We start from the raw sequence: 19,217 nt of genomic DNA, 5'->3' as shown, positions 1-19,217 counted from the left end.
CGTGGCATCCTATCTAGTTCTTCAAGAAAGAGAAATCTATTTCCAAATGTAACTCAGCAAATTATAAGACCGTTTTCATCACAGATTTACTAATACAGGAATCTAAATCTCATAGTCAAAGCAATGCAGCTTATTTTTTTAGTCCTAATCTTTTAATTTCTTTAGAACACTATCAAATTGCTATGAGTTTATGCAAGCTGGTGTAAGTATGTCTGTGTTCATGGGCTGGGAATCGCAGATGTGTGCATGCAGTTGTGCTTACAGTATGTGCAAGTTGGACAACTGGAATTGGGTATTTGTGCACGATCAGCTTTGAAATTTTGTTTGGCCCACATGTTTGTTTGTAAATTGTACTGCCTCTCTTCACAAATGGGCCTGATTTTATGTTCCTTGTGATGTTTCTAAAAACAGCTTGCAAAGAATATTAAAAAGCTTGTTCTAATCTGCAAGCCTCTGCCTCATTTCATCTCTGCATCCAGTTCAAAACCCATGAGGAACATTCTACTTACACACAAATCAATATAAATTTTTTATTGGCCTGCCACAGGCACAATTTCTAAACAACTTTAATTTAAAGCAATGAACTGACACCAAATTTTAAAATTCATGAAGTTATCAATCCCTTTTAATAGAACAATTATCTGATTGTTATATGGGTAAACTGTTTTTATTTACTGCTATGTTCAGTCTAGTTTCAGACAGCCAAAGAAACAGGGATTCTATGTCTTCTTAGGGGACTCTGTTACACACCTTAACAAACTCTGTGTCAGGAAGATTCTTCTAATTGCGTCTTGACCCAATGCGTAATGTTTTCAATAGGCCTTGGATTAAGCTAGTTCCCAACTGTTCTGTCTTCCTTTAAACCTTTTGCACACAGTGATATGATGGACAAGTTAGTTTTACTTGCCAAAAAAAAAAAAAATCTTATGTTTAGCAAAACAATATTTACAAGTTTGGATCAAATATGGTGAATAATATTAGCTAAAAAAAATCTGGGAAAAAAAAAATCACATCTAGTCATAAAACATTTGGAAAAACTCTTGGGAATTTCCCACCCTCCTAGAACCCCAAAAGAGCTCCAGAACAGTCAGTAAAACAACAGAGGGCAAAAGAGGTGGCAGCAATGTTTTCTTTTTGGTAGCGCAAATTTTTAAGGCGTCATTTGGAATATTCAAGACTCAGGTCCAAACCACCATGCTTGTTTTGAAGCAGGGCTTTTATGCAAGAAAGATCTGCTGGTGAATGTATCAACACTAATAGCAGGCACAAGTTTTAGAGTAGGTGAAGAGGTTGATGGATTCAAATTTGCCCAATCAAACTGTGTCTTCACTGACCACGTAAAGGGAAGAAGAGAGATAAGAAGAGTCAAAAACCTTACTCTCTTCTGTTCATATAAGAAAAAAAAAAAAATCTGAAGAAAAATAGACTGAAACACAGGCACTTATATGGAAATATATATCTGGAAATAAGTCATGCTGCCACAGTCTCAAGAATTAAATTGGCAAGCAAATTAGACGTGATCTTGAAATTCAGCATGACAGCTAAATAGATCAATGTAATTTTTTACTGCATGGGGAGACACCTCATATTTGTAAGTTAGGCAACACTGGTCTTTTTAAAAAGAAATTTTGAAGCAACCTGGGATTAATTTCTGGGCAGGACGTTACTAGAAAGAGCTGTGGGAAGTACAAGGAAGAGGAGTAAAAATAACTGCAAGTTCGCAGTGACTAAGAGAACTTAAATGCACCCTACTTCAGGAGTTACAGATAAAGAAGTTAAATACATGTAAATTTAGTAACTCACAACAGGTACATGTTATATACTGGTGGTAGGCTCTCAATCAACTGAACAGTAAAGTTAACTGTATAAACCTTATTTTGCCCCTCATTTTGACCCAATCCCTTCCACCATAAACTAGAAAGAAAGCATAGCATCAAACTTCACGTACTGTCATTATTATGATTTGGAAAAAAATGGGCATATTTATGCTCTGTAGTTACTTGTGAGTTCTATTATCTCAATTTTTTTGGATGAAGAAGTGAGAAATGTAATTTCATGGGCTAGAGGACTTGGCCAGAGTCAGGCAGGAGGTTTGTGATGTACTCTACACAACTGCAATTTTTTTCTGCAAATACATAGTACACAGACTAATCAAAAAGACAGAGTTACAAAGCTGCTGCACTTTGCTTACACAAAGGACCTGAAAAGACCTGGGGAAATTACCCTACATAGTTTGTCCGAAAGTCATATAGATGTGACTGCTGTCATGTAAGTACTTTCACGGGGAGAAAACAAAAATAGTTAAAGCTCATGTGGGAAAAAAAAAAAGTTGCTTTGTAAAACTAGGTAACATTGAATTAGAATCCTGGCATGGGTTTTTTAACAAGGAATCTGATTAGGCATTTAAAGAAAGAGGCAGGTATTTGATGAATTTTCCACCTTTTGAGGACTTCTGAATGAGACAAATTGTAGTCAAACATGTGAAAGGAGTAAACAGATGAAATTCTATGTCTGATGCCACAAGAAGGCAAACTACATGATCCAATTGCCACTGCTGACCATAAAATTGCTCTGTCTAGGTTCACAGAAAATGGTTTAAGTGCAATCATTCTTTCCATTCACGGGGAGGCAGGGCTTGGGTCAAGACGACATGGCAGAAACACAAATGAGGATTAGTATACTCTGTATCCCAGGGATTAAGTAAAATTGTCTAAATGTTTAAAACATATTTTTACATTTAATGAAACCAAACTTTTTTAGCTGACAGTAGATTCCTTTTCTTATCCAATAATTATTAAAGATCATAAAGATATACTTACAATTTAGGGGTGTTGAAGTAATTTGGCTGTTTTACAATGCACCCGAGGCATGCAGATATATCTTTCCAATCGCACACCCTGAACTGTGTGAGCACCTGGTTGTGCTTGTTACAGAGTGAGCATTAGGGAAGTACTTTCTAAGTTCCTATTACTTATAAAGAAAAAAGTGGGAAACACATTTAATCAGAACACAAAACCCCCCCAGTTTTAAACAAAGTTGAATTCTAGGACTGTCACCATTGCTGGGAAATTAAAGAGTTTATTTGGTTATTCAGTTAATACTTCAACTTTTTTTCTTTCCCCTATGTAACAGCAAGGTGATACTGTTTAGTTTACTCTCCATAAGAAACTATTATGCCCAGTTTAAAGAAAATCCTAATATATCATAGGACACATGAAGGAAAATATAAATATTCTGCAGCAAGTAGAAGTACAATTACTGACCGACATTCAGCAAAACTTCAACCACTATTTTACTTATTATGTACAGAGTAGGAAAATGTCCCTATTCATTCACTGAAAAATTTTTATTTCCCCTCCCAATACAGCAGTGTCAGGTCCTGGAAAGAAACACATGATCCAAGAAACCCAACTTTGACTGCCACAGCTTAAAGACAGACAGAAAAACCCAGTGTCAACCGAGAGGAGAGTCCAGCTCAGACACCCTGAACAACAGCCCTGAAGAGCCACCGCCCAAGTCACACATGGCACCACCGGTCCCAGTTGGTACTCTGAGCCTGATGGAAAAGACTTCCACTATTTCTTAATTTCCCCCAACAACTTCAGTCCCAGAACTAGGTAAGAGACAGCTGGCTTTTCTTCCTTAAAACATCAACTTTAGAAGTATCAACTGGGGCACTAAGATCATTCCAGGACGTATAGCAAATCTTATAACATACGGTAGAGAAATACTCTGGAAACATATGACAGAGAAGCAAAATACGAAAAGGTTTGTTGTTTATGTTTTACTTTAAAAGGAATCTTAAAAGATTCCAAATTAAAGTATCATTCATTAAAAACACAGTCTAGCCTTTTCTACATAATCCTGAAGCTTATAACATATTCCTTGCCATTCCTACCATCTCTTTTCTGCTTTTGCAATCAGTACGAATATATTGTTTATAAATTTATTAAGATTTTTTAAAGTATTTTGAGGATAGCTAAGTGAGCTGTCATACATCATTTCTGCTGAGTTCCTGTAATGGTCCTGAATTCCTCAAAATTGAAATCAGCTCTGTGAATGTAAAAGACATAAACAGTCAGCCCTGATGACTAAAAAAGGCGAATGAGGTAACGGTAATGCCGGTGAAGCTGTTTGTCTCCAATGTACCATAAATAGTGAAGTGAAATTAAAATTTTTCAATCAACATCAGTCACGCACATGCATGCACGCACACACACGCACACACACGCATATGAAAAAACTGCCTGATGAGAAGCAGACAGGATCAGAAGTTCAAGCAGAGGTTCTTGCAAAAAAAAAAAACTGTTGGGATTTGTTGTTGTTGTTGTTGTTGTTGTTGTTCCTATACTGTGGGATCTCCTAGCTGCAGGAAACGATGGATCGGAGTACAGACTTCCTTCATTTCCTGCAAACTTCCCCCATGCAGAAGTAACTTTTCTCTGCCATATTTCTAGTCCTACTGAAGCTTCCACCACTACACTTGCATTAAATGATCAAAAAAAATGTTAGCAGGTATTACTAACAGCCGTATCTGTTCCCTGTATTGAAACGTATTGATCAAACACATAGATACCCCACTGTTATTTCCACAACTATAACTGGTCTTCCTCATACATGGAGAAAATACATACATAATAAATAGCATTATATATTTTAAATAATACAGTTTTTCCAAGAACTTCCTTCCCTTGGAAATCAAATTATTTTTCAATTATTAACTAAGGTCTGAAAAAACTGCAAAGAATTAGTAAGGTGAGACACACGAGAGAGATTTGTCCAAGGTTAAGGAAGAAATCTGTGGCACAGTAAGGAAGTCCTATTAGATTTCTTGCCTCTTTGTCTTGTTGCCTAAAACCATTCTTCTAAGAGATTGATGGCAATTAGTCTCCATGGAACCACGACACCATTTAATGAATCAAAAAACAGGAAAAGCCTATCTCTGAAAAAAATGTCTTTCCTGTTTCAGTAGTATATTTGTAATGCACAGTGACAGGAGAAGACCGGAAAAAGAGACATTTCTCTCGAGTGGGTTGATTAATTAACATAGATTCCCTGAATTCAGTCCAAGAAATCTATGCCAAGGAGGAATCCTGTACTGCCTTTCCTAACTGAGCTTGGAGCAGTCCCCCCAACACATTATCTCAAGAGCACAGAAGGAAATCACAATGCCAGGTATGAAATTGGCCTTTTTGAGCACTAAAGACATCCTTGATGCAGATGGTGGGCCCAAGGACAGAAACAGTGTTTATCAACTTAGGAAATGGAGATGAGGAGAATGTACAACATAAACATTGTCAAAACTGAGAATAGTTGTTTTGTCTGGAAGAGGTGTTTTACTTGATTTCTACAGTTATATTGTTTCCTGTTTGATGAGAGATGATTCTGAAGTGTAGGCTTATATTCAAATTCCCAATTCGCTAAGGCTTAGAAGGGGTCAGAAATGAGGTTTATTTCACAGAGGTTTCTGCTAGTTCATAAATCCTACAAAGGTTGGTTTGTTAGGGACAGCTGAATGCATTGTGTTTTTTCTTAAAAAAAAAAAAAAATCATAATACAAACTCTTTTTTAACTATAAAAAACAGGCAGCTTTTGAAAGTCAACATTAGATGCTAGATAATGCAGAAGTTGGGAATATTATTATTTGACTTTTCCTAAACCATATAAAATAGATGATAATGGCAAAGGTTTGGGCAAAACTGCATTGCATCCATTAGCTTTTTCTACATAATCAGCATGGGTTAGTAGTATCCATTATGGTCCACATTGCAACTCAGAATAAATTACTCAGTGGCTCGCACAAACCCACATGTTACCACTCTTTGGAAAAGTCCATTACTCTTTGGCAAAGTAGTTCAAGACTAATGCAGATGTTATAACTTCTTGAAATTTTGTCCCTTCACTTAACTGTATTGTCTCTGTGCCATTGAGCATCATCTGCAATCTGGCATTCTATCAAACATCTCTCCCATATAATTTTTTACCCTCAAAAGTACTCTCTGTGCTCCACATTTCCCATTTTATTAAACCATGTAATTTCTCCTCTGGAGTAATTTCTCATATGGAAAGGGCTAAGCAGAACAGAGCTGAGTGAGGAGATACTGAGGTTAATCACAGGATAAGAACACAATCCAAGTGGGAAAGGACCCCAGGAGGTCTGCAGTCCAAGCCCTTGCTCAAATCAGGGTCAGGTCTGAGGTCAGACCAGGCTGCTCATGGCTTTATCTAGTTGCTTCTTGAAAACCTCCAAGAACAGAGCCTGCACAACCTCTCCAGGCAACCTGCTCCACTGCATGGCTGTCACCATGATGAAAAAGACTTTCTCTCTATCCAGTCTGAATCTCTCTTCTCTCTCACCCTCCCACCACGCACTGCTGTCAAGAGCCTGGCTCTTCACATTGATAACCTCCCTGTAGGTGATGGGGGGCTGCTGCCAGGCCCCCCTGAGGCCGCCTTTTCCCCAGGCTGTACCAGACCCTGTTCATCAGCCCCTCCAGCTGAGGTGCTCCAGCGCATCACCACCTTCAGAGCCCTGCCCTGAACTAAAGATGATTGAGCTGCCTTCGGATACAGAGCCAGAAGAGATGCATCTGTACAGCCCTGCCATCAGATGCACCAGTCCCGCGAAGAATGAGCGCAGCACAATGCCAGGCCTTTGGCACTCAAGTAAGGCGCTCTCACAGCATTGCACCTTCTAAATAGGATATGACAGATATATTTATATGTATATGTGTATGTAGACAACAAGTCAGCTCTAGAATAACTTCACAATGTGAATATACTGAACGGTATATGTGAAACATCTTAATGAAATCAAACAACGACCACAGAACCACACTTTTCTTTAAAATGGTCTTAAAATCTTTTATACAATCACTCTTAATCAGACAAGATGAACTCCTTTTTACACATCCATTCCTGAATCCAAGATAGCTTGCTAATAGTAACAGCAGTGTATATGTGCAAAGCCATTTTTCAATGAATACTTGAAGCAAGAGATATTGAAACACAAGGTCTGTATCTCTCCTACCATAAATACAGAGTTTGAAAAGAAAAATAAATAGAAATAAGTTTCTTATAATGCTAATTCCCCCATGCCAGTTTCACCAGTAACTTATGATGTCCTTATCAGCACGCAGTATATCTCAGGCTGGGAATTATAAAAAAAGGCAAAGGGGAAAACATTAACTAGGTGTGGAAAGAATCAAATTCAATAACCATATCAAAAGATACTTAAGTAACGGAGGAGTATGAATCACCAAGTCTAACGTTAAAAATGTAGCCTACATTAAAGCCAATGACAAAATCCCCCAGAATTTCTAGCTGCAAAATCTTGAAGTGAGGATTCATATGCGGATTGGAACCCACTCTCAAAGTGGGGACATGCCTGGAGAAGGACTACTCTGAACCAGTATGCTAGACACAGAGGCCAGCTGTGACACTTGGAGCTAAAATTGGCCAGCATGCTCCCACACAGTAAGTGTACGTCACTGCACTCACAACTTTACTAGGCAGCACAAGTCTGACCTCTGTCAAGAGCCTGGAGTGTGACGTCCAATTCAATTATTAAAAGACACATTAAAATCTGGTTTACATGGTTAAGAAATAATAGTCACTCATTTTTTATTTTGGGATCAGTCTCCCCACTCTCTTTAAGGAGAGACATTTTTAGTCTATTCGGTTTCAACATTCACATTAATATCTTAATCTTGCTTAATAAGCAACCCTGTGCCAGAAATGGAGAGCTTAGTAAAGTTGTTCTCTACCAAATACAATCACATTTTGAAAAAAAAAAAAAAAAAAAAAAGTTTTATCTATTTTAGAGATGCATTAAGAAGCAGTTTATCTACTGGAGGTCTTCTCTGCACACACTTCGCTGTACTCTTCAGATATTTCACTGATCAGGACAATTCCAGGGTACTTCCATTACCTAACAGTGGCCAAACTCACTTACACGCTTCAATTTTGGGACAGAGTAATGTACTGTCTTTCCAGTGATATCAATAGATCCATTCTGCTCACAGTGAATGAGTGTCCTTCACCCTTCCCTCCCCTGTCCCTCCCCTCCCTATCCTCCCATGCCAGGAAAGGAAGGAATTCTCCTTTTCCTGCTCAAATATCCAATAATCATTTCAGCCATCTGCTTCAATACAAGAGTCTCTTCATAGAAGCCCATCTAAATGGCAAACCATTAGAGATTAAGATGATTTATTTTAGTTTAGTGCAGTGTCACTAGTTTAATAAAATAAAAAATAACTAAGGATTTGGGAAGTACTATGGCTTACCTATGTAAAAACTCACTCTCTTGCCAATACATTCTATCGCTGCTGACAGACATTAGAACATTCCTTTCATCTCCTTCCTCTTCTTGCAGTTTAACCTATCCCCTTAAGGAGTATTTGCTTTCTCTAAGATAGATTATACATTGTATGCAACATGAAAACCTTACGCACTTTCTCTACCATCTGCAAGGCTTTTCTGCCCACTTCTTTAAAAAGAATTAAATCAAAGCCCTTATTAGTCTTTTCATTTTGGATAAATAAACCAGGATTACTTTTCTGTTAGAAACTAAAACAAAAGGATTACTATTTCCAGATATATGCATCTAAATTAGAGAAGCATTTTTGAATATAATAAACCAAACATCCAAGCCTAGTGGGACCAAATGTGGAATGCAAACTGTGATAAAGAGCAAATACGAAGCATACACATACACACACACAAAACACCCCCTCTATTCATGCAGAAAACATGATCTAATATGGTATTGATGTCTTTCAAATAATTCTTTCTGCATCCCAGTGTGATTCCAGGATGTGCAAATTAAGATAAATTTTATGGGTCAAATTCTTCTTACCACTACATGTGCTCAAGTCAACTGAAATTGATGACAACTGGATGCTGTGTCAGAGGGTGGAATTTGGCACAGAAAATCACAATGTAAGGAGAAGATGTTATAAAAATAAAAATGACATGGTGCTTTGAATGAAAGAGGAAACAATTCTCAGTGTAGCTTGGGAGAAAAACATAGAGAAGCAGAAAAAGTTGACCCAATAGCCAGTAGATTATCAGATAAGGCTCAGTTGTCAAAACAGAGCCAACTGCGAAGATCTGAATGAGAATGTTCATAATGGCTCTGGATGAACCATTTCATAACTAACTCTAATGGAAGTAAAGCTACACTAGCTCCAAGTCCTGATTCACTTAGAGCTTAAAAGAGACGAGACTGGTTTATTACTTCTCTATTCTTTGGAAATCCAAAATAGCTATTTAAGACTTCATCATTGCAGAGCTTCATGTCTAATCACATTAAATGAAATAGTGTGATGAAACCTTCAGTACAAACTTCCCTCCTCTTTCTTCTTTTTTTGTTTTTTTTTTTTTTTACAACAGAAATGTCCCTAAAATAAGCCTGTGTAACTTGCAAAATAGACCTAAATCAAAACCAGATTCACTTATTCATGTAGATGATTTAGCAGTAATATTTCTAGCAGTGGGAGTTTGCAAATATTATCAAATCCATGTTCGTGTTTTATGACAACTGACCGATGAAAACCAGAAGCTATTCTGACACACATTTTAACCCATTTTTCTGCTACCGTAATGAATATGAGCACAAATGTCTTCCTGGTTAAACTTTTGTTCATTTGAGTGAAATGTGAAGATGTGTCATGTCCTCAGCTGAGTTCCAGAACTACTCAGGATGTCATGTAGCATTTAATTTCAAGCTCCATTTAGAAAACAGAATTAAACATCTAACCTGGAACAGCTATCCTCCCAGCTGTTGGATGATTCATTTCCATCACAAGTCCATTGTGCAGCACCTAGACAAAAAAAAAACACAATAAAACATGTATGTAATAAAAAATACAATCAGTTCCTAAACTCAAGAGAAAAAAAAGAGATCAATATTATTATGTTCTTTCACAGAAAATCTAAAAATACAGGGAGCTACAATTCAAGCAATTTGCTTAATTTGTAAAATGAAAGCCCTGATGTTTGACACTACTGTCTATTTATGCATCTAAATAAATGCTTCAGTAAGACTTTACATGTCTAACATATCTTTAAGCCCTTATATACAACATCAAACATAAGAAACTGAGATGCAAGCATGTCATACTTTCAACCACCAACAGACAACTGGTATCAACATGGAATGAGAATTAAAACCTTCACTCACTTTCACTTTTAATCTGCAATATATATTGAAGGCCTATACATAATTTATGCCCTTTAGTTTGTTTTTTCATTCTTACTCAGTTGATTTTGAACTCATGATGGATCACACTGTGAAATGCTGTCTTAGTAGCTCTTACAAACATTTAGGAGAGATGACATAATTTTGAAGTTATTTCTGTACTTGCAAGTGGGTATGTCATGCTTCAGCCCCGTGTATATCTGTATAGGACGACTGTTCATCACAGCTTCCAGATCCTTGTTATTAACCTCAACCAGAAAGAAATGTATGATACCAAAATTCTCAAGTAATAGAGAAAAAGAAATTCATAATAACAAGCTCGCTGCTATTGTTAATGGAATTCTGCATCCAAAGCCAATAAGTAATCTTTATCATTTCCTTACCTATTATTCTGTCATCCTTCTAACAGTTATCTTAATCACATAACCAGAACTCTTAAAAATTATTTCTTTTGAAGTGTCCTCTACAAATAAAATCCTCTCATTAACCAATTATTTTCATACCCAATGTAACAACAAGTCTAGAGTGCCTTGCCAAATGTATCACCTATAGAAAATGAAAGATGGGCAAAGACTGATAAGTGATGGTGTAATGTATCTACCTATTCACCTTGCGCCGTGAACAACAAGAACAACCTTGACTATTAATGACAGGTGCTGGTCTAATTATTCTTGAAACTTTACAGTTAATGAGATGACAATTTTCTTATGTAGTCTGCATCATATTCTGTGCCTTGATTATTGGAAATTTTTCTCCTAGCACATAATCTAAATATCTTTGCTTTGTATTAACCATCTTTATTCTTGTTTTTTCCCCAACTGGACACAGAAAACCAATCACTACAATCTTTATAACATACTTTTACGTACTGGAAGATTGTAATCACATCCTCCCTCAATCTGCTCTTTTCTAGACTAAACAAAACTAATTCCTTTAACCATTCTTTCCAGGTCAAAGTTTGTGAACCTTTTATCTGTGTAGAATAGCATGCTTAAGAAATTCTCATTCCTGAACAGGTGGTGTCAAAAGGTCAGGTCAGTTTTCTCTTAGCTTGTAGGGTGAGCCTATTTAGCTGACATTTAGAAATCCAGATATTTCTGATAATAGATGCTGGTGGAAGAATGTCTGTTCACTGGTCTGTTTGGCACTGTATCAAATCATTAATTCTATTTCTCTTTCAGAAGATTAACGCCAATTTTGGTAGATGTTCAAGTGAGACATTCAGAATATTTTTCCAAATGACAGAATTGGAAAAATATAATTGCTTGTTTTAATTCATATTCAGAATCTTTCCAGTTATGCCCTTAATCAAACAATACTTAAAGTTTGGCCTCCTTTCTCCATAATTTACTTATATGTGCTTTCTTTATGCATTTAATTGATTATTTGTGACCTGAATGCAAGAAAACAATTATTTGAACTTGAAATCAACAGCTCAGTCAGGTGCATAAACAGTTCATTAGATGACAAATTAAAGGCTGTAGCAAAAAGTGGCACCATTTGGTTAAAGAGAAACATACAGATTTTCTAGCAGCTACGTGGGGGCTCTACCAAATTCATGCCTTCTAGGGTTCTGAGCCTCTAAATTCTTATTCTGATAAGGCAGACATTAATTTTAAGATATTTCCTTTTGTTAGACTCACATTCCACCTCCCTTTAATGAATGAACTAAGAAAAACCTGCAGTGTCTTTGAAGATCACCAGTCTAACTTCTAATCCCTTTCAAAAGAATTGTTTAAAATGAAGTCAAGCTTCCTTTCCATTTTCATGATAAGTATGGTGTTGATTTTCCCTCTCAGATACATTATTTTATTGAAAACACTACAGTTGACATTAATCTTATTACTCTTATTTTCTACAGTTATTAAGCCTATATTGTTATACTCAGTTCCATCTTTTCTTCTGAATAAAACAACCCTCAAGAAATTAACCTGGCCAAAGACTGGCATTTTTTTCCCACATCAGCAACACTGTTTAAAAAGAACTGTGTAATTTCCTGTTTCATGTGTTCCACTACTAGGATTCCTGAAAAGAAATTGAAAAAACTTCACTGGCTCCTCCTCATGTGCATTCCGAAAAATCTGAAGGCAACATATATGATTACTGCATCCTAGCCTTTGGGAGAATGCAATGCTCATGTCCATTACCATCGAAGACAAGGAAAGTCTGAGGACAAAGTAAGAGACAGAACTTGAAAGCCTTCTCCTCCACTGTCTTCTGCCTCTCAAGTGGTCATCATCCTTCTGATGTGGTGGAGTCCTCTATCCCCTTTGTATTCACCTTAGCTCAGCATAAAGAACTGACTAATCAAAAGGATCATGTAAAAGACGATGGCCATCAGTAGATCAATTTTGAATTTTTTATCCCATATGGCTTACTTTCCAGGCTAGAAATACTCTTGTACCATATTATATGTTACCATTTGAGATTTTGTCAATCAAATTAATGTTTGGGTGGCATTTTACACTGATTATAAGAATAATAAGGGAATCGGAAGCAGAGTCTTCTATCTTTCATTAATAACCTTTTCATGCTATTTCATTTTATTCCAAATACAGTCATCTTGTAGATTAAAAAAGGAACCTCTCTTGTCTGTCTACTGGTTAATGAAAAGAAAACCTAATGTCACTACTTTGCAATCTTAATTCAACAATAGTACTCTCAGTGTCCTGCTGTTATTTGTGACATGTTCACATAGGATTATTTTTTTTCCTCTTCATGCATGTTTGTGTCTTTCCTTCTGACACTTACAACTATTTGCAAGAAAAAATTACACAACATGAAATAGTAAAAAAAATCTCCACATTCTACTGAAGTCAACAGAAGATAGGGCTGCTCTGATTTGTGACATCTGTTAAAATGACTCCTGCATCAACTTTTGTAAAATAATCTTTAAATTAAAAAAAAAAAAAAAGTGTTTTCTTGCAGACTGAATCTGGAAAACGATATAGATATTATATACACAATGCAGAATATATGTAATTCTCTATCATTAGTTGCTACAATTCTGCTTTGGTATTATTTACTTTACATGCAGACAGTATCAGATTTGCCCATAGTACAAAAAGAGAACATTGATGATGGATAAAAACAACAGAAGTCACTATATATTAAATTTATTTAGATAGTAGAGGTTATTACATGACTTTATTCAAACTATAGCAAATAGAACAATTCATATGATTATGTCTTCTAACCTCAGAGAATAAAAGAATTTAATTTAAAAATTACTTCAATATTATTTTCCCAATACTACATACAAGGAACTCCACATAGAATCTTTTAAGCAAAGATCTTAATGTTTTACTTGTGTAACACAAACCAAGGGTAATTTAATATATTTCACCATATATATTCTCAGTTGTTTCATCATTTCCTCTTAACTTGTCATGAGAAAAACCATGGAGGATACTTACATCAGCTGTTATGAAGCTCACAGTAATTCAGATATAATAACTTCAATGATTAATTCTGCTCTTTTCCCTAATGTTGTTAATAACCACAGGTTAAAAAGTGGTTAAACTTTTTATAACAGGCACAGTTAAAATGCCTTAGCCATCTGGCTTTCACAAGGAGGATCAAATATTAACGCTAGTTCTTTCTTGTATTCTCACCTTGTTCAAAACAATTATTTGACCAATACTAACTTTCTGCGTTTATATTACCACTGGGTGTGTTCAGTTCAATATTGTAATTTTTCTTTCTGTATTTGAGTCTCTTTTGAGTCTCACTTTAAAGCTAAGTGACATATAAGGAAGATAATTAGAATAAAAATAACTTCAAAAGAAATATAATTATGATATAAAAATACAACACAGCTGCAGAAACAATTTTAAATTTAATCTTCACGTAAAAGACCTGCAAGGATGAAAATTTAGATTCAAATAAGGGCTTTATCTTTGTCTGCTTGGGCTTAAGACTCATTCTTTATAAGATCATATGGTACACACAGTGGTGCAGGACACTTTCAACTTTCATAGATCCTTCGAGGAAAATGGTGAAACTCTCATTTTTCTATGACTGTACTGCTCCTTAAAGTAGTAAGACGTGGTGACTATTAACGTATATGGTGGCTTTCTTAGGTACTCACACGTAAGTCCCAATTTAACTACCTAAAAAACTATCACCATGCAGGATGTGGCTTCGGGATGATTTAAAGAAATCTCTTTCTTTCTTGGACGCTCCATAACTTGTAAGAATATCTGGCACTTGATGTTGAGTCCCTTAACTGATAAATACAATAACAATACATATACAAAAGTGTTCTTCTGGTAAAAAGATTATATAGCAAAGCTGCAAAAATTGTGAAACAGAAATTAACCATGAATGTTTCTATTAACAAGCATTAATCTTCCTTGTGTCCTTTAAAAATTAATGGCTCTCTTACATGTTAAGGAAATAAAATACTTTATTATTGATGCAGCAGCACAAATGACAGGTAGGAGAATCAGAAACAGTTTCTGCCTTTTTTCACATGGGTAATGGGGTGTTTGGCCACCTAGTAAAACATCTGGCAAATTTTGCAATTATTATAAGGTTAATTCCATATAAAGTTCGTTCATTTCAACTGTAATGTAACTGATTGTGCACATAACCAATCACCCATGACAACGTGGTTTCTCTTTGAACTGCCAGCAAAATCCATTCTAAGTACCACCTAAGCTACAATCAGCTTCCAAATTCCAATCGAAGGAGATGCTAGAATCAGAAACATATCAACCATGTTGGCCTCAACCCTGCTTCCCCCTGGTTTAAAAAGTTCTATTCAATGTAGAGCCATGCATCTGTACAGATACCATTCTCTCACAGTTTCATCAAGAGTTTAGTGAAAAAGATTTTCAGGGCCACAAAGGAAATGATGTAACCATTTTTTCCATATTTTGTAGCCACAAGATAGCCTCTGTTGGTAGATGTAATGACTACCTGATACTCCAAACCACAAGAAAATAATAATACCGTTCCTCCTGTACATGCAGTACATAGAGCTATGGCCATAATCACCCCCTAAAGAAGTAACAGTGCGTGTTGTGAACACAATGCAAATCACATCCCACATCCTAAAAGCACTTCTTTCCAAAGAAAAAGATGTTAACTTATTTGAAATTTGAAAAGGATATTAAACGTATCCCTATCTCATACCTCATTCCAATTGGTCTCGCATTTCTAGAACGACGTCACGCAGCAGAACGTTTTGCATATCAGCATGTTCTCCCTCCACCCCCCTTTTATTCAGTGCAATAGTCCCAGTATTTTCAAGTCCTGTTGCCAATTAAAGTTGTCTTTTATCACTAATAACTTTATTATTTTTCTGTCCCAACACAGCTTCTAACATATAGGGCTCACCTGGAGAAGATAGTATCATCCCTCTACCATATGAGCCATCTAAGTATCGTGTTAGTGAATCACATCTATCTCCACCTTACCTGCACCTACCTCTCACATTTGAAGTATCTCACCATTTCATGCCCGAATAGTACAAAATTTAAACAAAAGTAATGTTCTCTACTGATTTTTGAATGAGTGAAATCTGTTGGGTTTTTTTGTTTGTTTGTTTCTGGTTGTTTGTTAATTTACCTCTTTAATCCCAGTCCATTACTCTGCCACGCTAAATGCTGTATGTCACAGTCCCTTAAATCCCTAGCACCACATCTGTGATACTAAATGAATACAGCAAAAGAAAGCCACAGTTCACTGGAATGTCCTTATTCTCCATTCCTGCTTTCTGCTAGGCCCATATCTTACAGACTGTTTGATCTGGTAAAACTTTTCTTTTCTTTGTGGATATGAGGTGATGGCTTTGCCAAAGTCCTTCTTATGCCACAGCTTCACAGTTTTTTACACACATGTTGTAGACAGAATTACTCTTTGCTGACATACCTAGGGATGGGGTTTTGACACCTGAAGTATATAGCTTTGATTTGAAAAAAATCCTGATCCATGTAACCACATTCAAATACTTCTTGCTTTTCTACTTGGCTGCTGTGTCTCTTGTTCTACTACAGAACCCCTCAACTGGATTCCATGTTGATTCTTAGGATTTAATAGCCTTACTTTTTATTTAGTATCTTTTGCCTAAAGAGTTTTTACATCCTCCAGTCTAGTAGTCGTTCTGTGAACTAGCTATTGTCTCTTCAATATCAAATTTAAGTTTTACAGTGGCCACAACTAATCCAAAAAGGCCTGCTCTATATACAGGACTTCAGAATTTCTTAACTGCATTCCTGTCCATCACTTAAGTCAAGAATTGCCATTCCATTTGCATGCTCTGTAACTACAAGGCAGTCACTCAGTGATGAGAAATGGCTTCCCTTATGCTCTATCCCACTGTGACATTTCACCAGCTGAAGGTAGTTGAAGTCACCCACTATTACTACCTCGTTAGGTTTAGTCGATTCTTTGATCTCCTTCAATGTTTTGGACTCAATATCCGTTTCCTGATCAGAAGGCTCAACAGTATAACCCTAATACTGCTCCCCCAGCTCTATGACCTAATCTGTCCTTCCTGTTCAGTTTATAGCCAGGTATTACACTTTCCTATTGATTTTTGTCATTCCGACTTTCTTCTGTAATGGCCACTATATCAAGATCCTCCTTCTTTGCCAAGAATTTCAAGTCACCTATTTTTTCTCTTACACATCTCATGTTGGTATACAGATATGTATAGGTTTTGCATGCATTTAGGGAAGCAGGGAGTTGGCCACGTCAGTTTTTATTTAAATCTGAAGTTTGACACTATATTAGCTTTCCAGAATTCCTCAGTTGTCCCCCCTTCATTTTCACTGTACATTTCATTCTTGTCCCTTACACCTTTTGTATGACCAACATCATTAGCAGATGTCTCTAAACGGTGTGAGCCCTCATTTGTCAGCTTTTCCTCAACTCCTGTATGAGTAACCACACTCATTAATTTCTTACACCAGCAATCTATTTTTGTTATGGTTCTAGACAACACCTTCCACAGAGGTTCTTCCTCCTCCAAAGCTCTAAGTATCCCAATGAACATCCTACTTCTTGTCATCCATTAACTGAAATACTGAAAATCTTAAATTATGAAACCTGCACATTAGACTAAAAGCAGTTCAGAAGTGAGCATAAAGACAAAACACCGGGTTTCTGGATAACTTTCCAAGATTCTTTTAGCAGTTCATAATACTGGCACAGAATATATCCACCACAGTGAGATCCTCTCAGGCACCGTATGAAATCTGTTCTTCAAATTCTGGCCTCATCCTCTACCTCCCTGAGAACCTACTCAGCAAATTGTTTGTGGCCAACATGAACCAGGCAATTAATGTTTTCAGCAATTCAATTTCCTAAATCATCTTTCAAATTCAGTCATGGAAGTAAGATATGACCCTGATACCCAGAGTAGTTCTCAGATTAACGTTTTACTCCCGTTAGCATCTACTGCTATAAAATAAATATGAAAAAGTCCTTACTGCTGTATCAGCCACAGTATAACGCACGAAAAAGACATTAAATAATACAAAAAAAAATATTAAACAATGAAAACCACTTGTGAGAGAGCAGAAACACCTTTCCCATTGTCTAATCATCAAACACATACTTATTCTTGAGAGAAAGTACTAAATTCAATTTATACCTCACAGTCTAGGTAAACATGAGACAGCTGCTAAATACGTCTATATAAATCTCAAATGTTTTCATCAGATGTATTGGAAAATAATGAGAGTAAAAGAAGGTACTTTTTTTCTAATAGCAGACCATATTCCAGTAAAAAATCAGTTTTTTAACTCTTGTGGAGAAGCAAATATTTCACAGGGTTTTATTAGCATATGGTATAATTACTACTTATAATTAATAGCAAGGAGATTAAGAGAACAACGATTGTAACTCAGGCCAAAATATACAAAATTGAAAGGACCCAAGTCTGTAATTAAATGCATAAATTCTCTGATTTTCAAGACTGCAGACCTGACCCTGACTTCAGAGGCTTTCTGAGTGCTCAGAAATCAGGCCCCTTCCCCCAGGTGCCCAAGTACAGCTCCCTGACGACCTCTTGCACCACCGGTCTGGAAATGCGGCGGAGGAGACAATCTGCCCTTATTGGTTAAAAAACATATATATTTTTCAGATGTATTTTTTGCCTGGGAACCAAAATGTGATTGTAAAACCACACTGTGGGTGGGTTTGAATGTGTAAATCCTAAATTCACAGAAATATTTAAGCAAAGACAGTTGGATGTACTGCTATTTGGACATGAGACCTGGCTCATCCCGACAGCAAGGTGGGATGTGGCTCTATTCAAAGCACTGGCTCTGGGATCAAAGAGCCCGTCCCAGCTGCGGCATACCTTTCATGTACGGCTCTGATAACTCCACACTGATCACCTGGAAGGTGCTATAGAAACAGATTGATTTTATTACTGCAACAGGCTGAAACACTGACTGGTTTTGCTTCTTTCAGTCAGAATTTCCATGCTAGCAATGGTGTTACAAATCACTGGGTTCTGAGAATATTTTTCCTACTTTAGATTATTACAAATACTATATTCAGCATTTCAATATTATGTTTGCAGTTTCTCTGATCAAAAAGCATGGACAAACCTAATTACAACTAATTTTTAATATTTAATTATTACAAGTGAATGTAATAATGAAGTGTCCTGGATTGTACATGGGTTACATTATTTTGGTCTCAAGAATGTCACTGGAAAGGTTTCATTTTATTTTAGTCCATCAGAATTTATCTCTTGTATTAAGTAACAACAAAATTAGTTTCCAGATGTTCTCCTTTGTGGAAACTGACTTGTAAATGCAAATAAATGTAAGTGTATTCTTACAGTGGTAAGAAGCCAGGACGGCCTTCAAGTCCTGTGTACCACGAGTTGGAGAACCCATCCACTGCCATTGTTTTCATAACAATTCTGTAGATATTTTCTATGTTCATTATATTCAGGGATCACGTCCAAACTTGCCTACGCGGAGCAGGTGATGAAGAGAAAATTCTGACGGTTTCTGTGAGGCTTTGTACAACTGAAATTTTTCAGAAGTAC

At 36.4% G+C, this 19,217-nt stretch overlaps 1 protein-coding gene across 7 annotated transcripts in view; it reads right to left on the bottom strand.

The window, feature by feature from the left end:
• Positions 1-19,217, bottom strand: part of SUGCT (succinyl-CoA:glutarate-CoA transferase) — a 332,431-nt gene that overhangs the window by 43,045 nt on the left and 270,169 nt on the right. For all 7 annotated transcript variants that reach the window (XR_006166817.1, XM_042806312.1, XM_042806311.1 and 4 more), the window contains one exon: positions 9,761-9,824. Coding sequence is in view for 6 of the 7 variants with exons in the window: in XM_042806312.1 (XP_042662246.1) it covers positions 9,761-9,824 (64 nt within the window). In the remaining variant the exon portion in view is untranslated. The remainder of the gene's footprint in view (positions 1-9,760; positions 9,825-19,217) is intronic.

Source organism: Tyto alba, unplaced genomic scaffold, assembly GCF_018691265.1.
Source record: "Tyto alba isolate M040663 unplaced genomic scaffold, T.alba_DEE_v4.0 Super-Scaffold_46, whole genome shotgun sequence".
Lineage (NCBI taxonomy): Eukaryota > Metazoa > Chordata > Aves > Strigiformes > Tytonidae > Tyto > Tyto alba.
This window is presented reverse-complemented; position numbering and strand designations above follow the sequence as displayed.